The sequence below is a fragment of the Taudactylus pleione genome, unplaced genomic scaffold (genome assembly GCF_031769625.1).
Source record: "Taudactylus pleione unplaced genomic scaffold, aTauple2 ptg000585l, whole genome shotgun sequence".
NCBI lineage: Eukaryota > Metazoa > Chordata > Amphibia > Anura > Myobatrachidae > Taudactylus > Taudactylus pleione.
In genome coordinates, this window is record NW_028284987.1 from 191890 (window position 1) to 215555 (window position 23666).

At 51.8% G+C, this 23666-nt stretch overlaps 1 protein-coding gene across 2 annotated transcripts in view; it reads left to right on the forward strand.

The window, feature by feature from the left end:
* SPAG5 (sperm associated antigen 5) overlaps positions 1 to 23666 on the forward strand; it is a 127743-nt gene that overhangs the window by 95220 nt on the left and 8857 nt on the right. For both annotated transcript variants that reach the window (XM_088453704.1, XM_088453703.1), the window contains one exon: positions 1704 to 1784. In XM_088453704.1, the coding sequence (XP_088309830.1) occupies positions 1704 to 1784 (81 nt within the window). The remainder of the gene's footprint in view (positions 1 to 1703; positions 1785 to 23666) is intronic.

Consider the following 23666-nt stretch of genomic DNA (forward strand, 5'->3'; position numbering starts at 1 on the left):
TATAAATGTGCCATACCTATCGGAAATGTATTAAGAATTAATTTATTGAAAAGAATAGTTCTACTGCCACTTGGTCAATGAGCAGATCACGGCCCATCGTGACTGCACATGCAAGCTGTAAGCGGTCACCTTATATCTGCCTCTATCTACATGCGAGATAAAGATCTGATCTTTTGATATCGGTATTTGGCATCCAAGTATTGCACAACAAATGGTGCAGTGTTCCAGTACGTGACCAGCATAAAGCAAGTTATTTTCATTAGGTCTGATCCAATAAGGCTGAAAAAGTGGTTTGGGTGATGTGTTTTGTACTGTATGTGGGAGATAGTGAGTCGAATTGGGCAGCATGGTAGTGCAATGGTTAGCTTGCTGCCACAGAGAAGTCTTGAGTTCGATTCCCGCCAAGGACCTATATGTGTGAAGTTTGCATGTTCTCCCATGTTTGTATAGGTTTCCTCTGGGTTCTCTGGTTCCATCTCATACTCCAAAAACATACTGGTAGGTTAACTGGCTTCTGAAAAAAATGAACCTTCGTGCATACAGATGTCCTTTCTCATCTATCCTCCCTGCGTTATGAGTCATGTTACACAGGGCACGTGAGAAACGCTGGCTCGCGTGCGACTCGGCCACATGCTGGAAATGCGTCTTACTTGCAATGCAGTGTGAATAAGACACAAGCAGACAATGCTGATCAATATAATATGTGGCGTGTGTATGTTCCGTGTGCGGCAGAGTCTGTAAAATCATCACAGCAGAACGTGATGTGGGACATAGTCGCTGAAGCTGTAACGTAGCATTTCCTGTACAGATACAGTCACACACAGAACATACACATGACATATATCATATTAATCCGCAAAGTCTGCTTGTGTATCTTATTCGCATCACATAGCGAATAAGACACATTTGCTGCAAATATAGACGCACAAAATGATGCTTGGCATGAGTAAGCTCACGTGTGATTACATGACTAAATATTCTCTGGAAAGTGATGTGGAATATGTATGACTAATCCTCAATTTTGTTTAGACAACAGCATGTTAAAATGCCTGGAGAACACGAGTGCTTTTTTAATCATTTTATTTTTAAAAACTTCAGGAGAGGCAGCTGCTTTATATTAATCAGATTTTATGTGACTGCCTCATATAATTGTTGGTTACTTTTACTTGCTTTTGAATAATAAATTAAAGCAATACCCTAGCTTTGTGATGAAGACTCTGCATGATCTATAACGCTACAGCTACATAGATGATGTCAAGCTTACTTTCAATGACACTCTACCATAAAAACATACACCATTACATTTAATGAGTCAGGGCCAATATGATTTTACTTTCCGGTCTGCCATAAAAAGTATACACATTGGAATAGTCTACGTATAATGCAAAAGGATAAAGCAGCAGAAAAGTTAGAGAGTAACCTTCTACGTGCATCAGTTATGGCACTCTGGCGACAGTTTTGCAGGTGGGACAAAATTCATAAATTCACAGATAACTAGTGACGTCATAAGCACTTGATGACAAATATGAGACCCTGGTTCCTAGTGGATTGATGGGCTACGTTTGCATGAATATTGCTTCTTTTCGTAGCATAATTACATCAGATTTGAAGGCAGAGGAAATGTGTTATGTGAAAGTTTACAAACGTTATAAATGGAGCCAGTGAAGTTTTTGATCCTATTTTATCATGCCTTATCTTTGTAGATTGATATCCTGACAACAAATCTGTATCATTCAGAGGCAGAAGTGCGGAAACTAGATGACATTATTGAGAAAATACGAAGGGTAAGCTTAAAGGATAAGAACAAATTATCCTGAAATATTTAGCAGATTAAATGTATATAAAGACCTGTAGCATTCAGGGATACTACAAAGTTAATGTTACCCTAAACTGTAAAAAGCGTAACTATCACTATATTGTAGTCCTGCTTTCTCCTTCATTCACTAGGGGACACTGGAGTTCAAGACAGTGGGGTATAGAAGGTGGTAGAGTAGAGCCTGGCACTTTCAATAATTTAGAAGTGTGACTGGCTCCTCCCCCTCTATGCCCCATCAGCCCCAGTTTTTAGAATGTGCCCGAGAAAGCCGGTTGCACAATAGGCTGTCTCCAGCCTGTCTCATATAATTAGTGTTTTTTTATGAACAAGCACTGAGGACAGGCAGGCTGCTTACTGTGGCAGGCTGCCTGCTACGTGGGAGCCGCCGGGAAAGGCACCACACGGCTACTGCAGCCTGTGTCCGGTGACCTAGAGGAGGGGGCACACACCTGGAGTCAACGGACTCTGCGAGGACCCGCCACTGCTGACACCGGCATGTGTCCGGGTTCCTCGCCGCCCTCTCAGCCCAGCATCCCGGCCGCAGCAGCTGTAAGTATATCCCACCACTCCTGACTAGCTGGAGCGGTGGGCCAAAACGCTGGGCTCAGGGAAAGCGCGCGCTGTGCGGCTGTTACACAGCCTCATTCCCCCTGCCAATAGTCCTGACAGTGTCGGAGCTGCTGATGAGACCTGCCGCTGCACTCGGCAGTCAGCGTCCAGGTCTCTGGCTGAAACCTAGCCACTGATCCCCCTCCTATTAATGAGGGGAGGCCCCTCTACATCAAGTATACGGGAACGTTGGTGACAGCGCGGTGCTGCCGCAGCTGTCACTGAATCCTCCCTCTATACCGGGAGGGAGACTGCCGCGTCCCGCTACTCCCATATCGGGAGTCTACAGCCGCATAAACTGCCAGCCCTGTATAACGGGGCTGGGGGCGGGGCGCAAGAAGAACGCTCAGCGCTGCTGTTCGTTGCCGCGCTGGTGCTTGTTTGAGAGAAGCACCAGCGCCGGCTTGTGCTTAGAGCCGCAGGAGAGCGCGGCTGCTGTTCACAGCGCTCTCGGCTGTGGGTTGCTGCGTCGGTGCTTGCATGAAAGAAGCACCAACGCCAGCTCTAACAATCCCGCTTCCCCACTCACATGGAACGGCCTTACCAGTTCCCCCTTCTAATTAAGAGGGCTGAAAAGGCATGGCCGGCGCACCCCGCCCTGCGTGGGGGGTTATGTCTGGCAATGCCTAGTGTGCCCTCCTCTCTCTTTTACCGCCATTAATGTGGCGTAATGGAGACGGGGCTTAGCGGCTGCCGGGCATGTAAATATCCGCTCGGCAGCCTCCCTCCTTACTACTCTCTGCTCAGGCCGACAGTAACTTTCCATAACTATGGAGGGGTAGTGGGGGCGGGGGGGTTACTTCATCGGCCGGTGTCCAGCGTCATTCTCTACCAGATAGAGGGGGAATATATTCAGGTGACGAGCGAAGCGAGTCCGCAAGGGGCCGACTTTCTTATTTCCCCTGGAAAGTGTGAGCAAAAACCTCCACTTTCTACTTCAGGGCCCATAGGGTTTCCACAGGATACCTTGGGGTATAGGTGTGACGTCAGTCGCTGGGCACCATAGAGTTAAGCTTTTCAGCCTCCCAGGATGCACTAGGGTCCCCCTCCTATACCCCGCCCCCGAGCCAAGGCACCTCAGTTTAGTTTGGTGCCCGGCCGGAGTCGGGTGCACCTGTCGGAGTGGGGGCTAGAAGAGCCCCTGAAGCTTTCTTCAGTGCAGCTGTGGCTGCACATCTGGATGTACAGCATGGACAGTCAGTCCTGACGTCCATGCTGTCTTCCCTACACCCCCGCCGGTACCAGAACGCCGGTACCGATCCGGGGATGCTGGTGAGCATCTGGGGTCACAGCTAGTGGTGACCCCAGATGTTCCGGACCATGGCCGGATCCAAGGGGGACAAAGGTAAGCAGCGGGGTCCCGCGGTGGGTCCCCGCTGGTCACATGGTCCTAAGTCCCCAGGCAGGGGGCTCCCTGGGGACTGGCTGCAGCGTGGAGCCAGGCGACCAACCTGCGCTTTCCACTACCCCCTGGGACAGCGGACCGCAGCAGAGCGGTAGCGCTGCGGCGTCCCAGGGGTTAAATGCATGCCAGGGGAGCGCGCCTTCCCTGTCTCACAGCCGGCGCCTCCCCCGCTGCACACAGCCCTCTCTGCACTGTGCTGACTGGCCCTGTGTCAGTGCTCCTCCCCCAGGCCAGCCTTCTCTCTGCTCCTCGGTGGCCATCTTTTCTGAAGCATGATGAACGCTGCTGGAAGCCTGGAAGGAAGCATCGTGGTCTGGGTCCCCCCGCATACCTCTCCTCTGCTGTGGCTCAGGTCTGTGTATGCAGCGCTGTGTCCTACCAGGCCCTGTGTCTGTGTAGTTGAGTGATCAGCGCTGTTAGTGCAGGAATTGTTATTTCTCTGCATTGTATGTGACTGTGCTAGCGCTGCTGCCTGTAACTTTATCTTCTCAAAACTGTCAGCTTTATTACTGTCCCTGTTCTTTCTGCTAAAGCCCTTGCAGTGCGGTGCTGCAGGGTGGTCTCTCGCCTATTTAATACTTAATTGGTGAGAGAGGTCACATACGGGGTGCAATCATGTCTGAAAGTGATTTTCCCCTCCGGCTACAGTGTACCACGTGCAAAGTACCGTTAGCGGAGGGGGAGGGTAGCGCGGAGGGCCTTTGCCGGCAGTGTTTGTCCATGGCGCGGCCTATTACGGTTACAGCACCGGTACAGGAGCCGCCCTGGGCTTGTTTCGCTCAGGCGTTAACAGCTTTAGTGGGCCAGTTAGCTCCGCAGCCCGCGTTTACTCCGATAGGTTTGTCCCAGCAATCTGTGGTGTCGTCACCCATGCAGGGGTTCCCACGACAATTGGTGGTACCCCAGTCTCCCTATTTCCCCGCTCCCGGGTTCTCAGGAGCCAGCGTGGGTTAACTCCCTGACGAGTTCTGTACAGCACTTGTCGGATGTGTTGCAAGGGGAGTCTGTGATGCGGCCTCATAAAAGGCCGGTGGCGTCTCTGTCCGCTCCTTATGAGGATGACGAAGGGACGTCCGATGATGGGGAGATTCTGGATCCTTACGATCAGGAACCTCTCCATACTAAGGACGCTGATGCTAAGTCCAAAGTATATATTCCTGGACTTATTCGGGCGGTCCGCACAGCCTTGGTGATTGAGGACGAAGTTCCCCCAGCGGCTAAATCTAAGTATGCCTTTTTCAAAGATGTGAAGGGCGATGCCACAGTCTTCCTCTTTCGGGTCAGTTGGTGGACCATTTAGAGGAGGCGTGGAAACAACCTGGCAAAAGATACCAGCCGCAGAGACGCCTGGCGGTGGCTTATCCGTTCGCGGATAATTATTTTGCTAAGTGGGAATCCCCTCCACAGGTGGATTCTCACGTGACCCGTCTTGTCCGTAGTTCCACATTGCCGATGCCATCCATGTCCTCCCTTAAGGATGCTACGGACCGCAAGGTAGAAATCTGCCTGAAGTCCGCTTATTCCCTTGCAGGGGGGGCAGCACGGCCGGCTATGGCCATTTGCTGGGTTGCCAGAGCGATGGAGCGCTGGGCGGATTCATTAGAGGCTTCTTTTGAATCCGACTGTCCGGCCGAACAGGCGGAGTTGATTGGCAATCTCCGTGATTCGGCCACCTACATCAACGAGGCGGCTCTAGACATTAGTACTCTGGTGTCTAGAATTTCTTCAGCAGCGGTAGCTGCTCGTTGCACCTTGTGGCTGCGATCCTGGAAGGCGGACGCAGATTCCAAGAAAGCTCCGGTAAACGGCAACGCTTCCAGACAAGTTCTCTTCGGTCCGGATCTGGATAAGATTGTGGCCACGCTGGCGGCAGCCAAATCCGCTTGTTTCCCGTCGGCCGCTGCTCCTTCTGGTTCTGGACCATCGTCCTTTCGGTCATCTAGGGTCCAGGGCAGGCCCAAACCACAGTCGTTTCCTCGACAGGCTGGTCCTAAGAAATCGGCCAAGCCCCGGAAGCAGGCATGGAGTACCAGACGTCCGGCCCCCAAGCCAGATGACAAGCATGCGGCCTGACGGTCCGGGCCTCCCTTTGGGGGATCCCAGGGTGGGAGGCCGCCTGCTACAGTTCGCCCAGTGTTGGTCGACCACTACGACAGACACTTGGGTTCTGGAGGTGGTTTCCCACGGATACGCCCTCTCCTTCCGGCACAGACCCCTGGCTCTATTCTTCACCACGGGTCTACCATCAGACCGGAACAGGGCTACGGAGCTGCGGAAGGTATTGCACACTATGCTCCAGGCTGGAGTTATAGTGCCTGTTCCATTCTCCCAGAGGGGCCAGGGTTTCTATTCAAATCTTTTTTTGGTACAGAAACCCAATGGGTCATATCGTCCGATTCTCAACCTCAAAGCACTCAACAGATCTTTGCGGGTCCCGAAGTTTCGGATGGAGACCCTACGGTCCATCATTCTGGCGCTGGAACCTGGGGACTACATGGTGTCATTGGACATACAGGACGCTTACCTGCATGTCCCTATTCTTTTGCGCCATCAACAGTTCCTCAGGTTTGCAATCCGCAGCGACCACTTCCAGTTTCGGGCGTTACCTTTTGGCCTGGCGACAGCACCACGTGTTTTCACCAAGGTGATGGCGGTCATGGCGGCTTCTCTGCGGCTGCAGGGAGTCCGCATGTTGCCGTATTTGGACAACCTGTTATTGGTGGCAGGATCTCCAGAGCTCCTGTTACGCCACTTGGACCTGACCATTGCACTGCTGCAACGGCACGGCTGGCTAATCAACTGGCAGAAGTCCACTCTAATCCCGTCTCGGAGGATTCTGCATCTTGGAGCCTTATTGGACTCGGGACAGCAAAGGATCTTCGTGACGGAGGACAAGATCTCTGCTTTACAGTCAAGGGTGCGCAGTTGTCTGCACAGCTGCCGGGTGTCCTTACACTCGGCGATGAGGTTACTGGGCTCCATGGTGTCGGTGTTCGACATGGTGGGATACGCCCAGTTTCACTCCAGACCTCTGCAGCACCTGATCCTGTCCAAGTGGAACGGGCTGCCTCAGTCTCTGAAGTCCCAGACGATTGTGCTCACCCCGGAGGTTCGCCTGTCCCTTGCGTGGTGGTTACAGACAACCCACCTCAACAAGGGACGTCCGTTCTGGGTTCCAAATTGGGTCCTGTTGACAACGGACGCCAGTCTTCGGGGCTGGGGAGCAGTTTCGGGTCCACACTTGTTCCAGGGCAGGTGGACGCCGACAGAAGCGGAGCTTCCAATAAATATCTTGGAACTCCGTGCGGTCTTCAATGCTCTCCAGCAGGCACAGCGGTTTCTCCAGGGTCACCCGGTGCAGGTCCAGTCGGACAACGCTACCACCGTGGCCTACATAAACAGGCAAGGAGGAACTCGCAGTCGGGCGGCTCTCGTAGAGGTCTCTCGGATCCTGGTTTGGGCGGAGCGCAATCTTCCGGCCATATCAGCGGTCTTCATCCCGGGAGTGCTAAATTGGGAGGCGGACTTTCTAAGTCGCCAGGACGTTCATCCGGGGGAATGGTCCCTGCACCCAGACGTTTTTCAACTACTGGGGGACAGGTGGGGTCTTCCAGAAATCGACCTCATGGCGTCCCGGCACAACAACAAGTTGCTGGTGTACGGGTCTCGCACAAGAGACGAAGGGGCGTCTCTGGTGGATGCTCTGTCCGTCCGGTGGACGTTCCGGTTCGCATACCTGTTCCCTCCGGTCTCCCTTCTTCCATGGGTAATCCGGAAATTCAAACAGGAAGGAGGGACGCTCCTGTTGATAGCTCCCGCGTGGCCCAGACGGCACTGGTTCTCAGACCTTCAGGGTCTGTCCGTGGTCAGTCCTCTGCGGTTACCGGACCTTCTGTCTCAGGGTCCTTGCCTTCACCCGGACGTGACTCGGCTGTCTTTGACGGCGTGGCTGTTGAGACGGCCATGCTGAGGTCCCGGGGGTTTTCCAGCTCTGTGGTGCGTACCATGTTACGAGCTCGGAAACCGTCTTCCGCGAGGATATACCATCGCGTGTGGCATATGTTCTTCCAGTGGTGTCGACCAAGAGGTTATGCACCACGGGAGTTTCGTCTGTCTCGGATTCTCGCCTTCCTGCAAGCGAGACTAGATCATGGGCTTCGCCTTGCTTCTTTGAAGGTACAGGTTTCGGCCCTATCTGTCTGGTTTCACCGTCGGATTGCTACAATCCCGGATGTGCGCACCTTTATGCAGGGTGTTCTCCGCATTCAGCCGCCCTTTGTTCCACCTGTGGCGCCTTGGGATTTGGCTGTGGTCCTGAGGGCTCTCCAAGGACCGCCGTTTGAACCACTGGGCTCAGTGGATCTTAAATGGCTAACAGCTAAGACTGTTTTCCTTCTGGCCATTGATTCGGCCAGACGTGTTTCTGAGTTAGGGGCTCTTTCTTGTAGACCCCCTTTCTTGGTTTTTCATGGGAACAGGGCAGTGCTCCGCACTCGGCCCCAGTTTCTTCCCAAAGTTGTTTCCCAGTTTCATGTTAACGAGGAAATAGTTGTTCCGGCCTTTAACTCACCGGGTCTTTCCGTGGGTGAGGCCTCTTTGGATGTTGTGCGGGTCTTAAGGACTTATGTTGACCGCACTTCTTCGTTTAGGAAGTCGGACGCTTTGTTTGTCCTCTATGGCTTCCGTAAAAAGGGTTGGCCTGCTTCAAAGCAAACTTTGGCAGCCTGGATCCGTATGGCTATTTCTGAAGCTTATCTTCATGAAGGCCTACCGGTCCCTCCTTCTCTGAAGGCTCATTCCACTAGGTCTGTGGGTCCTTCGTGGGCAGCTCGACGTGGTGCCTCGGCAGTTCAGATCTGCAAGGCTGCTACGTGGTCCTCTGTCCATACCTTCGTGAGGTATTACAGGTTTGACACCTTCGCCTCTCAGGATGCTTCCTTCGGGCGGCGGATTCTCCTTTCTGCACAGGAGCGTCCCCACCCTTAAAGGATACTGCTTTGTGACATCCCCAAGGTATCCTGTGGATACCCTATGGACCCTGAAGTAGAAAATATGAGATATGGTAAGAACTTACCCTTGTTATCTCTATTTCTACGAAGTCCATAGGGTTCCACAGGACTCCCGCCCTGTCGCACCTGTGCTGCAGATGGGCTTTGCTCTGGTCACCGGTTTTCCGTCTCCCTCTGGTGAGAATGTGATTCTTATATCTTATAGGAGGGGGACCTTAGTGCATCCTGGGAGGCTGAAAAGCTTAACTCTATGGTGCCCAGCGACTGACGTCACACCTATACCCCAAGGTATCCTGTGGAACCCTATGGACTTCGTAGAAATAGAGATAACAAGGGTAAGTTCTTACCATATCTCATATTTTCGCCCTCACGTCACTTACAGGTACAGCTACTGAAGGGGTTTTTACTCTTCCCTATGGAGTGGAAGGGAGCTCTAAGCCCCGGCCCTCTGAATTGAGTACTTACGGGGGCTGTTTTTACTAGTCCGCCGGTCTAGCAGGAGTGGACTGTCTTAAGAGCTGTCGAGGCAGTCACAAAAACGGTCCCTCCTCTGTCATTAGTGGTGGAGACAACAGCCGTCCACACGGCGCGAAGGCCCTGTGAACTATTCACCCCCTAGGGGGTGCCTCCTAGATTGGCAACTGTGTCGTATGCCGTTAAGTCCCCACCTGGGACGCCGCATACCTGGGTTCGAGATCCGTCTAAATAGACTGATGGGCTGCCAAGGGTCTGTAATGGGGATTTATCTCCCCGACCTCTATGGAGAGGAGACCGCAGCAGTCCGCTGCTCCCCTAGCAGTAAGTTACAGCGCAAGCCTGCCATTTAGTGGTGCTAACAGTACTGTAATCCCGCTGTTTAGGAGACCCTGGCACGCGCCTCCGTCCCTCAGTGTGCTCCTTATAGCACTGCTATTTCATTAAACGGAACTCTCATTAAAGGCAGTTCATAAGGTGGATGCTGTTGCTCAAGTAGTTATGGCATAATGTATCTATGTAATCCCCTATACAGGTGTACAGAGGGATATATATATATATATATATATATATATATATATTTTCTGAGTAAAATATCTGTGTCAATACACTAATACAATTATTAGGGTGTTCGCTTCGGCAGCACATACAGGTACTCCAATACAGTCCTTGTTTTTACAGCGCTACAGGGAAAATGTTGGCACTATGGTTAGACTTGCTAGCCTCATAAGGTGTTGGATTATAAACCAACTTGTTTGTTCCTTGTAGTTCATACCTGCCGCTACGCTGTAGCAGAATGAACACATGTCCAGAGTGTACTCTGACCTTGCCTCAACCAAGGTCTTGAGTCAGTTCTTCCATGGCTCTAACTATTGCTCAGGTTCTATTTTAAACATTAGTACGTGTATGCAGATATGAAAATGCACTGTACTGTGTGTATATATATATGTATGTGTATATACACGGTGTATTTCTACTTCTGTTTATATCAGCTATTGTCTGATACCTAGCATATTTTAAAAGGAAAGATGCTGCGATTGGAGACTGGACTGATGTGGTAGTTTGGTACAATAACTCCGCTTACTCTACCTCTTCTTAAGGAGAAGTATATAGAGAGGTTCTTATAATTCCAAAATTATCATGACCATGTAGCCTAGGGTCACGGTTAAGTCTCTGATGAGATGTCGCCTGGGATTCCATGAGCTATAGGCTACATATGTATATATGTGTGTGTGTGTGTATGTGTGTATATATATATATATATATATATATATAATATTATTTATCTTCGGTGCTCGATTTCGGCAGCACGTGAAAATGGGTGAATAGACTAGAGTCATGCTATACAATTTACATTGTGACTTCTAGTTCGGGACTATCTAGATGTCCTGTGGCCTTCTGACCACACTTGTATAAAAGAATAATGTACTTACATTGAGGCTCCTGGGATCTATAGAGGCATTCTACCTCACGACAATATTAAGGTGCCCCTTTTCGGGGGGCCTATTACTAATATAACTACACTTCAGTGGTGCACTTGACAGCGCCCGGAAGTATCTCCAAATAAGAGCCTACGGCCACACCACCCTAAAAATGCCCGATCTTGTCTGATCTCGGAAGCTAAGCATGGTCATGCCTGGTTAGTACTTGGATGGGAGACCATCTAAGAATACCAGGTGCTGAGGCTTATCTATAAGAATGCTATATCTAAGATATATATATATATATATATATAATTTCTACTTCAGGGTCCAGGGTTGACCTTGGGGTATAGGTTGGGAACCAAATCCGGGCTCCAACGCAGTTAAAGCTTTTAGCTCCCAGGATGCACTTGGGTCCACTCTCCCTATAACCCCACCCCCAAGCCAGAGGCACCTCAGTTTAAGTTGGTGCCCGGCCGGAATCGGGTCACCGTTTAGTGCAGTGGGGAGCTGATTAGCAGCCCCTAAGCTTTATTTTTTTCTAAATGACAGAGTTTTTTATTTTTACTTTGGATTCTTCAGAGCGGCAGCGTCAGACTGTCCATAGGACGTCTAAGCTGCCGCTCCGTCACCCCGCTGGCGCTGAGACGCCAGTACAGATCTGGGGATCTCAGCGGGACCCCAGAGTCTGTACTAGCCGGACTCTGCGGGCGCCCAGGACTGCTGCCGGATCCACGGGGAGCAGGTAAGGCGCGGGTCACCGCTTGTGGTGATCCGCGCATTTGAAATGCAGTCCTGTGCCTCCGGTCTCTGGGGACAGACCGGGGTGGCGGCGGGCCCCCCATACCCCGTGTGTCCATTAGACCACCAGGGACTTAGTGTTCGGTGCATCGAGCCGGCGTCCCGGGGGTTAATAGCCGGCCAGGGGAGACAGCCTTCCCTGTTACAGCGGCTCCTCCCCTCAGCTCAGCGCGCCTTTCAGTATCCATAGTCTGGCGTCGCTGAGCTGCTTCCTCCGCGGGCCACGCTTCTGAGGTCTCCAGCGGCCATTTTCTCTGTGGTGCAGCAGAGATCTCCGGAGATGGCAGTGAGCCCAGTCCCCCTGCGTACCTCACCATCAGGTCAGTGTACACAGCGCTGTAGCCATCCCAGACACTGAATCTGGGTAAGTTGCATGCAGTGTAATAGTGCAGTATATTATATGACATGTTTATGTATATATGTGTATATCTGCATTGTATGTGACTTATGCTAGTGCTGACTGTACTTTATTCTCTCACCTGTCAGTGTATATCTATCCCTTTCCTTATCTGCCCTAATACAGCTGTACTTGGGGTGGTTCTGAGACTCACATTTATATACTTGATAATATTTGTGAGGTTTGTCACATACTGTTGCGTGCTGCACGTTGCCATATTTTGAGTGGAACTGTGTGTTGCATACGCTGAAAATGGGTCCCTGCATCTAATTTTTAGTATCAGTCAGGACCAGTATAGCGCTGCTTGATCACAAGGCTTGGTCAGATATGTCTGACCAGGAGATAGAGCGTTATACTGCACCCATTTTTACTATCCTGCAAGGCATGTGCTGCAGGTGTTAGTGCGGAGGATTTAACTCTTAAAGGGTTCTGTATGTGGCGTCATCGGGTGCCGGCCCCTTTCACGACCCCCTTGGGCGGTTTGTTTTCTCGGGATCCTCTTAATTGCGGATCGCCGGGCGGGCACCATTGTTGTACCTCACTTGGGGTTACTTCACCATAATGCCCTTTTTCATCTCAGGGTATCTCGCAGTTTCTTGCACATCCCCTGTGACACAGACTACCGCTCCCTACAGGGGTTTTTCGAGTATATGAATTCCCCCTGGTGCCACAATAGTCTGTCATGCCCCTTGCAGGGATTACCACAACAGCCACACTGGGTGGATGTCGTTTTTCTATGAAACGCAAATTGGCGTGGTTGACGCCCTGTGGTTACTTCCCACTTGGCTCTACCGTGAACTGGATACTGTTTTGGGCTCTTTCCTTCTTACACGGGGGGAAGCCTATCTCAAGTATTATTATCCCTGTTTTAGGGCTGGTAGCAGGTCCATTCTGGTTAGAGTGAATGTTGACCTGCACCTGTATCATACACCCTCAGTATTACGTGCCTTCTGGTTCCCTGTTGCTGACTAGCGGGTGGATCGCATGGCGGGACTCTGGCTGTTGCCAGATATGAGGTATTACAACAGTGTTTGGTCTCCTGTCCCAAATTCCCTGAGGGTCATCATGAGCCCCTCCTGGGGTGGATGGGCGTGTTACTCGTCGGATTACAGACGTTACTATGCATCCCATTCCTGCGTGGTCGGATTCTTCTGATCCGTAGGTGGTAACTCTGCCTGAAATCAGTATACTCGCTTTCAGGGATTGTTACCCATCCTACCATGGCTATAGCATGGTTGGTTAATACTATTGCATACTGAGCTGATGCATTTGTAATGTTTTTTCCCCTCCAACACGTCTGGGGTTCAAATGTATTTGGTCGCTCACGTAATATATGCAGTTGTCATAGGTGGACATGCCTATATTGGATACCAGCTCCTAACTTTCAGAGTTCCGGCTGCGACGGTATCCTCCGTAATACCCTATGGCTGCGCTCTGGGAATGCAGAGGTGCAGATTCCATCTATAGGGTATATCTTGTTGGGTCCTGACCTTGACAGTGGCAGTACAAATTCCCGCCTTCAGCCATGCTCACTATAGGGCCTCAGACTATTAAGTCTTTTTGTCCTCTGGGTCAGCCTAAAGGTCTGTTTCTTCATAGACTGTCGGCCTTTACAAGGGCCGACATATCCAGTTCCGAGCAGGCCTGGACTGCCAGCCGATCCTGCTTCTAAACCTACGGATATATCGTCAGCCTGACGAGACAGGCCTACCACTGGGAGATGGCGATTTTCTCAGTTTGCCCGGTACTAGTGTCTAGTTGCCACGGCTACGTGGGTAGGAGGGTACGCACTCTCTGCTCAGGCGGCCTATTTCCATGTGATGGTACTCAGGCCCTTATTCGGAACAGGGCCTTACAAATCCAGAAAGCTATACAGTTGTTGCGGTAAGCGGAGCTAATTGGGCCATCCCCACTTTCTCAGCGAGGGACTGGTTGTTCTGCTTTCTTTCTGGTGCGGTGGCTGAATGGTCCTCTTTGGCCTATTCTCTGTCTCATTTCCCTGAACCAGTTCCTAAAGCTACCTGGGCTCAGGAGGCAATCCCTATGCTCCATCATACTATGTTTGGAACCTGGGGACTTTATGGTATCACTGGATATACAGGACGCGTGCCTACGGGTACTTACAGAGACCTTACCTCAGCATGGACTGAGGTTTGCTGTATCACAGCACTTACGATTTTTCGGGCTCTGCCTGTTGGGACTGCTCTCAGCCCCACAGGGGTTTACCAGCGTTTTGGATTTTCTGACAGTTCTTCTGTTCAGTATATCCCAATGCTCCTGTACCTGGATGGCCTCCTGCTCTTAGCAGGATCACCGGGGTACTTTACAGCCGGGTCAGGTTGACTGTGGCTTCTTCAGGGTGCAGACGTTTAATCAATGGGGAAAAAGTCCTCCCTGCATCCCTTTCTGGGTATTCTTCACCTAGGATCCCTGCTGGATTCTCAGAATCTGAGAATTCTTCTGGCGTAAGACGGCATCTCCACTCTTCCATTAGGAGTACATGGATGTCTGCGCAGTCGACATATGTCTTTACACTCTGGGATGCATGGTCCACTATTCAGTGTCTGCCTTTGGAAGGGTGGAATGGGCTTAGTTCCATTCCAGGCCTTTCCATAATTGGCTTATCTCCAGATGGAACAAGTTTTTTCTGTCTGATCACTGTTCAAACGATGATGCTCTCCCCGGAGGCAAGTCAGTCCCTTTTCGGGTGACTATGGCCATCTCGTCCAGGGTATTCTTTGCTAAGGACAGTGTCTGGTTCGCATCCATTTCAGTGCAGTTGGATGTCTGTCGATTCCACCCTGTCAATTAACTTGTTGGAACTTTAGCCTGTCTTGGGCCTTCACTCTGGCATAGCCCTTGTTTCCCGGTGAACCTGAAAAAGTTCAGTCCGACAGGGTCAGAACAGTGGCTTCCTTTTTAGCAATACTGTTCGTTGGGTGGCAATGTCAGGTATGTCATACATTCGGACATTGTCTGAGGGTCTCCTCCCGACCATCTCGACAGTGTTCATTTCAGGTGCTCTCCATTGGGAAGCGGGAGTCCTCAGCCATCACGACGTGCATCCAGGGGACTAGTCTCTTCCCCAAGAGAGGTTTCATCTCCTGGTGAGCAGGGGGGGGGGTCCTCCTGAGGTGACCCTCATGGCCTTCTGACTCTATCACACTATGGTGTTACAGTCCAACTCTGGGGATTCTGAAGCAACCTTCAGTGACTCTTTGTCGGTGAAGTGGTTCTTCCAATTTGCGTACCTGTGTTCTCCGTTCTCCATTCTTCCTTGAGGGAAGTGTTTCAATCGAGACGGAGATGCTTTCCTGCTGGTGGCTCCTGATTGCCCCAGATGTCAGGGGTACTTGGTTTTTCGGAGTCTCTCCATCGATACTCCATTCCTGATGCTTCACTGCCCAGACCTGTTGTCTCGGGGTCCTGGGGTTTGCCTTGGACCTGGGTAGTTTGTCTTTGACTGCGTCCCTACAGTGGTCTTACGGCTTCCCTGGCTTTGTAATCGTTGGAATGATTAGAGCACATGGATCAGCTTTTGCTGGGACCTACCACAAACTGTGGCAGCCATAATTCTTATGGTATTATACCTGTCGATATGATCCTCTGGGGTCCAGGATTTCCAGATATTCTGGCATTCCTTCCGGCTGGCTTGGGTTTCACCCTCGGCCTGGCCTTCCTGACAGTGCGGATCTCTACACTGTCAGTATGATTAAGATATGGAATTGCTCCGCTCTGATATCCAGTTCATCCTTTGGAGTGTTTTCTGGATTATGCCTCCATTTATCCTCCCTAGGGACTCCTTGGGAGTTAGTAGTGGTTCTTCGTTAACTCCGGGGAAAGTTAATGGAACCGCTGGTTGTGATAGCCATTACATGGTCTATTGCTTTGGCTTTCTCTCAGGGAGTTTATATCACCCAGGTGAGTGTCGGAATTGGGAGCGTTCTCATGTGGCTCCCTCTTCTGGAGGGCATCTTGTCAGGGTGTGAGTTGCTCTCACCCTGTGTTTCTTCTTAGTGATTTTTAGGTTCCATATTATTCTGGAACTTATGGTGAGGCCATTCAGTCCCCAGTCCTCTCGGCTGGTGTGGCCTCATTGACTGTGGTCCGGCCTCTGTGGATTTATGTGATCCGTTCAGGTTCCTGACGGAAATCGGACTCCTTATTGGTGGTCTGAAATTTCTGGTTTTAACAGGAAAGGATGGCCGGCCTATGGCCAAATGTTGGCTGGATGGCCTCGTATGTCTTCTTCAGGGGCCTACCCATGGGTAGGCCTTTCTGTTGTTGATGCTTGTTTTTTCTCGGACCATGTAACCCTCGTGGGTGGCTCGCTGTGGCGCCTTGGCTGTTTTGCCTTGCTAGATGGCCACGTGGTCTTCTGTCCACACCTTTTTAAGGTTCTAGGCATTGGTTTCCTTTGCCTCTCCGGATGCTTCCTTTTTGGCGGCGGATTCTCCTCTCGGCACAGGAGCGTCCCCTCCCTTGGTTGAACTGCTTTGGGACATCCCCAAGGTCAACCCTGTGGACCCCCTATGGACCCTGAAGTAGAAAACAAGAGATATGGTAAGAACTTACCTTTGTTATCTCTGTTTCTACGAAGTCCATAGGGTCCACAGGGCGCCCGCCCTGACGCACCTGGCTTCGAATGGGCTGTGTGGCTGGTCACCGGTTTTCCGTCTCTCATTTCTGTGAGTATGGTTATCGAGTGTTCCAGTTTTCTCTCTCTTTTTCTCTCCTCCTCCGGCCTTTGGCTACTTACAAACTGAGGTGCCTCTGGCTTGGGGGTGGGGTTATAGGGAGAGTGGACCCAAGTGCATCCTGGGAGCTAAAAGCTTTAACTGCGTGGTGCCCGGATTTGGTTCCCAACCTATACCCCAAGGTCAACCCTGTGGACCCTATGGACTTCGTAGAAACAGAGATAACAAAGGTAAGTTCTTACCATATCTCTTGTTATAAGCATGCTGATCTCCTGGTGCAGGAGTCTGATCTGTTGGTACTAACTTCTTCTCATAGAGTTGTACTTCCCATCCCATTCCTTGTATGTATATTTCCTAATAAGTGAAAAAGACCTGTTCCACCCTAATTGGGTTAAGACTATATCCTCTATTGGGATTACAAGCGCATTCTATGTCTATGTACAGGTACCCTTCTCAGTAAAAATTCCAGTACTCCATATTATTGAGTTGTCGCAGACTGCACAAGCTATTTCAGTAAGATGAGTCTCTACAGCAGTGGCCCTAGGTATATCCCTATCAGAACATGGAGGATCCAGGTTCTATTCCATCCTCGGGGTTTTACTTGGGCTGCAGTTGTTGCTCCTATGCCTTAGGCCAGGGGGGTGCTCGCCGATATCGGCAGGGTCTCCCTATCATTGTGATCACTATAGGGTCACTGGTGGTGATCCAACATCAAATATGTCATATCCTATGTGTACGCTATCCTGTGATTTCTGCCCCTTTTGGCTAATATGTGCTGCACCATTATGTCGTTAATGTAAGGATAATTATATTAGCAGACCGGTTTGGGGTACACAGTATGTATAATCTTTCTGTGCATTCCTAATGGAACAAGCTAGAATGTGGTTCATTAACATTCTGCTAGTTTTTAAAGTAGGTCCTACGGCAACATCTCCAGACTGAAGTCCAAGCTGTAGAACATGGGTTCTTGGTCCACAAAAGCTCCTCTTTCTACCTGAAGAGGCTGGTTGCTGTGAGATGGGAACGGTCCGTGACATTCGGCATAGCGCCCAGAGGGTTTCTGGTCGCTCACAGGTAGTGGTGAGCTTACCCCACTACAGCTTAGGACAGTGTTCCTATTAATGCAACCTGACATTACACAGCTGTTATTCTCCTTTTTGCACCCTAGCTGTCCTAGTAGCCATCCGCTCCTTTATGGTATCCATTCATATCAATTGGCTCTACACTTTAGAGCTTTTCTGACGTGTGGATTCATGGTTCTAACAGAGATTCGTAACACGAATAGAACATAGAATTTGTTTCGGTTCTGGACTGAGGTGCATCTAAGGACTAATGCACATCTTTACATTAAAGTGTGACGGTCACTATGTTCCATACAGAAGGCCTAGTTGATTTTCCTGTTCAGTATCTGTTGATACTTTAATTACACTGTCATGTAACCGACGGGTATTTCTACTTCAGGGTCCATAGGGTATCCACAGGATACCTTGGGGTATAGGTGTGACGTCAGTCATCGGGCACCAAAGAGTTAAGCTTTCAGCCTCCCAGGATGCACTAGGTCCCCCTCCTATACCCCGCCCCCGAGCCAAGGCATCTCAGTTTCGTTTGGTGCCCGGCCGTAGTCGGAGGCACCTGCTAGAGGGGGGCTTAGAAGAGCCCCTGAAGCTTTTTCTTCATGCAGCTGTGGCTGCACATCTGGATGAACAGCATGGACAGTCAGTCCTGACGTCCATGCTGTCTTCCCTACACCCCGCCGGTACCAGAACGCCGGTACTGATCCGGGGATGCAGGTGGACATCTGGGGTCACAGCTAGCGGTGACCCCAGATGTTCCGGACCATGGCCGGATTCAAGGGGGACAGAGGTAAGCAGTGGGGTCCCGCGGGGGGTCCCCGCTGATCACATGGTCCTAAGTCCCCAGGCAGGGGGCTCCCTGGGGACTGGCTGCAGCGTGGAGCCAGGTGACCAACCTGCGCTTCCACTACCCCCTGGGACAGCGGACCGCAGCAGAGCGGTAGCGCTGCGGCGTCCCAGGGGTTAAATGCATGCCAGGGGAGCGCGCCTTCCCTGTCTCACAGCCGGCGCCTCCCCCGCTGCACACAGCCCTCTCTGCACTGTGCTGACTGGCCCTGTGTCAGTGCTCCTCCCCCAGGCCAGCCTTCTCTCTGCTCCTCGGTGGCCATCTTTTCTGAAGCATGATGAACGCTGCTGGAAGCCTGCATTGGAAGCATCGTGGTCTGGGTCCCCCCGCATACCTCTCCTCCGCTGTGGTCAGGTCTGTGTATGCAGCGCTGTGTCCTACCAGGCCCTGTGTCTGTGTAGTTGAGTGATCAGCGCTGTTAGTGCAGGAATTGTTATTTCTCTGCATTGTATGTGACTGTGCTAGCGCTGCTGCCTGTAACTTTTTTTCTAAACTGTCAGCTTTATACTGTCCCTGTTTTTTCTGCTAAGCCCTTGAGGTGCGGTACTGCAGGGTGGTCTCTCGCCTCTTAAATATATAATTGGTGAGAGGGGTCACATACGTGGTGCCATCATGTCTGAAAGTGATTTTCCCCTCCGGCTACAGTGTACTAAGTGTAAAGTACCGTTAGCGGAGGGGGAGGGTAGCGCGGAGGGCCTCTGCCGGCAGTGTTTGTCTATGGTGCGGCCTCTTACGGTTACTGCACCGGTACAGGAGCCGCCCTGGGCTTGTTTCGCTCAAGCTCTTACAGCCTTAGTGGGCCAGTTAGCTCCGCAGCCCGCGTTTACACCGATGGGTTTGTCCCAGCAGTCAGTGGTGTCGTCACCCATGCAGGGTTTCCCACGACAATTGGTGGTACCCCACAGTCTCCCTATTTCCCCGCTCCCGGTTTCTCAGGAGCCAGCATGGGTTAACTCCCTGACGAGTTCTGTACAGCACTTGTCGGATGTGTTGCAAGGGGAGTCTGTGATGCGGCCGCATAAACGGCCGGTGGCGTCTCTGTCGGCTCCTTATGAGGATGACGAGGGGACGTCTGATGATGGGGAGATTCTGGATCCTTACGATCAGGAACCTCTCCATGCTAAGGACGCTGATGCTAAGTCCAAAGTATATATTCCTGGACTTATTCGGGCGGTCCGCACAGCCTTGGTGATTGAGGACGAAGTTCCCCCAGCGGCTAAATCTAAGTATGCCTTTTTCAAAGATGTGAAGGGCGATGCCACAGTCTTTCTTCTTTCGGGTCAGTTGGTGGACCATTTAGAGGAGGCGTGGAAACAGCCTGGCACAAGATACCAGCCGCGGAGACGCCTGGCGGTGGCTTATCCGTTCGCGGATAATTATTTTGCAAAGTGGGAATCCCCTCCACAGGTGGATTCTCACGTGACCCGTCTTGTCCGTAGTGCCACATTGCCGATGCCATCCATGTCCTCCCTTAAGGATGCTACGGACCGCAAGGTGGAGATCTGCCTGAAGTCCTCTTATTCCCATGCGGGGGGGGGGGGGGGCAGCACGGCCGGCTATGGCCATTTGCTGGGTTGCCAGAGCGATGGAGCGCTGGGCGGATTCATTAGAGGCTTCTTTTGATTCCGACTGTCCGGCCGAACAGGCAGGTTTGATTGGCAATCTCCGTGATTCGGCCACCTACATCAACGAAGCGGCCCTAGACATTAGTACTCTGGTGTCTAGGATTTCTTCAGCAGCGGTAGCTGCTCGTCGCACCTTGTGGCTGCGATCCTGGAAGGCGGACGCAGATTCCAAAAAGGGTCTGGAGGCGTTGCCGTTTACCGGAGAAGTTCTCTTCGGTCCGGATCTGGATAAGATTGTGGCCGCGCTGGCGGCCGCCAAATCGGCTTGTCTCCCGTCGGCGGCTGCTCCTTCTGGTTCTGGACCATCGTCCTTTCGGTCATCTAGGGCCCAGGGCAGGCCCAAACCACAGTCGTTTCCTCGACAGGCTGGCCCTAAGAAATCGGTCAAGCCCCGGAAGCAGACATGGAGTACCAGACGTCCGGCCCCCAAGCCAGATGACAAGCCTGCGGCCTGACGGTCCGGGCCTCCCTTTGGGGGATCCCAGGGTGGGAGGCCGCCTGCTGCAGTTCGCCCAGTGTTGGTCGACCACTACGACAGACACTTGGGTTCTGGAGGTGGTCTCCCACGGGTACGCCCTCTCCTTTCGGCACAGACCCCCGGCTCGATTCTTCACCACGGGTCTACCATCAGACCGGAACAAGGCTACGGAGCTGCGGAAGGTATTGCACACTATGCTCCAGGCTGGAGTTATAGTGCCTGTTCCATTCTCCCAGAGGGGCCAGGGTTTCTATTCAAATCCTTTTTTGGTACAGAAACCCAATGGGTCGTATCGTCCGATTCTCAACCTCAAAGCACTCAACAGATCTTTGCGGGTACCGAAGTTTCGGATGGAGACCCTACGGTCCATCATTCTGGCGCTGGAACCTGGGGACTACATGGTGTCATTGGACATACAGGACGCTTACCTGCATGTCCCTATTCTTTTGCGCCATCAACAGTTCCTCAGGTTTGCAATCCGCAGCGACCACTTCCAGTTTCGGGCGTTACCTTTTGGCTTGGCGACAGCACCACGGGTTTTCACCAAGGTGATGGCGGTCATGGCGGCTTCTCTGCGGCTGCAGGGAGTCCGCATGTTGCCGTACTTGGACGACCTGTTATTGGTGGCAGGATCTCCAGAGCTCCTGTTACGCCACTTGGACCTGACCATTGCACTGCTGCAACGGCACGGCTGGCTAATCAACTGGCAGAAGTCCACTCTAATCCCGTCTCGGAGGATTCTGCATCTTGGAGCCTTATTGGACTCGGGACAGCAAAGGATCTTCGTGTCGGAGGACAAGATCTCTGCTTTACAGTCAAGGGTGCGCAGTTGTCTGCACAGCCGCCGGGTGTCCTTACACTCGGCGATGAGGTTACTGGGCTCCATGGTGTCGGTGTTCGACATGGTGGAATACGCCCATTTTCACTCCAGACCTCTGTAGCACCTGATCCTGTCCAAGTGGAACGGGCTGCCTCAGTCTCTGAAGTCCCAGACGATTGTGCTCACCCCGGAGGTTCGCCTGTCCCTTGCGTGGTGGTTACAGACGACCCACCTCAACAAGGGACGTCCGTTCTGGGTTCCAAATTGGGTCCTGTTGACAACGGACGCCAGTCTTCGGGGCTGGGGAGCAGTTTCGGGTCCACACTTGTTCCAGGGCAGGTGGACGCCGACAGAAGCGGAGCTTCCAATAAATATCTTGGAACTCCGTGCGGTCTTCAATGCTCTCCAGCAGGCACAGCGGTTTCTCCAGGGTCACCCGGTGCAGGTCCAGTCGGACAACGCTACCACCGTGGCCTACATAAACAGGCAAGGAGGAACTCGCAGTCGGGCGGCTCTCGTAGAGGTCTCTCGGATCCTGGTTTGGGCGGAGCGCAATCTTCCGGCCATATCAGCGGTCTTCATCCCGGGAGTGCTAAATTGGGAGGCGGACTTTCTAAGTCGCCAGGACGTTCATCCGGGGGAATGGTCCCTGCACCCGGACGTTTTTCAACTGCTGGTGGACAGGTGGGGTCTTCCAGAGATCGACCTCATGGCGTCCCGGCACAACAACAAGTTGCCGGTGTACGGGTCTCGCACAAGAGACGAAGGGGCGTCTCTGGTGGATGCTCTGTCCGTCCGGTGGACGTTCCGGTTCGCATACCTGTTCCCTCCGGTCCTGAGGGCTCTCCAAGGACTGCCGTTTGAACCACTAGGCTCAGTGGATCTTAAATGGCTAACAGCTAAGACTGTTTTCCTTCTGGCTATTGCTTCGGCCAGACGTGTTTCTGATTTAGGGGCTCTTTCTTGTAGACCCCCTTTCTTGGTTTTTCATGGGAACAGGGCAGTGCTCCGCACTCGGCCCGAGTTTCTTCCCAAAGTTGTTTCCCAGTTTCATGTTAACGAGGAAATCGTTGTTCCGGCCTTTAACTCACCGGGTCTTTCCGTGGGTGAGGCCTCTTTGGATGTTGTGCGGGCCTTAAGGACTTATGTTGACCGCACTTCTTCGTTTAGGAAGTCGGACGCTTTGTTTGTCCTCTATGGCTTCCGTAAAAAGGGTTGGCCTGCTTCAAAGCAAACTTTGGCAGCCTGGAACCGTATGGCTATTTCTGAAGCTTATCTTCATGAAGGCCTGCCGGTTCCTCCTTCTGTGAAGGCTCATTCCACTAGGTCTGTGGGTCCTTCGTGGGCAGCTCGACGTGGTGCCTCTGCAGTCCAGATCTGCAAGGCTGCTACGTGGTCCTCTGTCCATACCTTCGTGAGGTATTACAGGTTTGACACCTTCGCCTCTCAGGATGCTTCCTTCGGGCGGCGGATTCTCCTTTCTGCACAGGAGCGTCCCCACCCTTAAAGGATACTGCTTTGGGACATCCCCAAGGTATCCTGTGGATACCCTATGGACCCTGAAGTAGAAAATATGAGATATGGTAAGAACTTACCCTTGTTATCTCTATTTCTACGAAGTCCATAGGGTTCCACAGGACTCCCGCCCTGTCGCACCTGTGCTGCAGATGGGCTTTGCTCTGGTCACCGGTTTTCCGTCTCCCTCTGGTGAGAATGTGATTCTTGTATGTGTCCAGATCTTTGTTCTCTCTCTTCCTTCTCCTCCTACGGCCTATGGCTTGGTAACTAACTGAGATGCCTTGGCTCGGGGGCGGGGTATAGGAGGGGGACCTAGTGCTTCCTGGGAGGCTGAAAGCTTAACTCTTTGGTGCCCGATGACTGACGTCACACCTATACCCCAAGGTATCCTGTGGAACCCTATGGACTTCGTAGAAATAGAGATAACAAGGGTAAGTTCTTACCATATCTCATATTTTTCAGGGTTGTCCTAGTGCTCTAGCCTTGCTTTTGGGAGGCTTCCATATAGTGGTAGCTCGCTCACCCTGGCTGGCTGTGACATCCGTGATTTTAACTGCTAGGGTATCCCGATTGTTTCCATGCGGTGGTCGGGCCTACAGCTGGTTCTGACTACGTACTTCCATCACGTTGGAAGTTATTGTTCTTCGGGTTTGTTGCTGTGGGTTTTTCTTTTCAT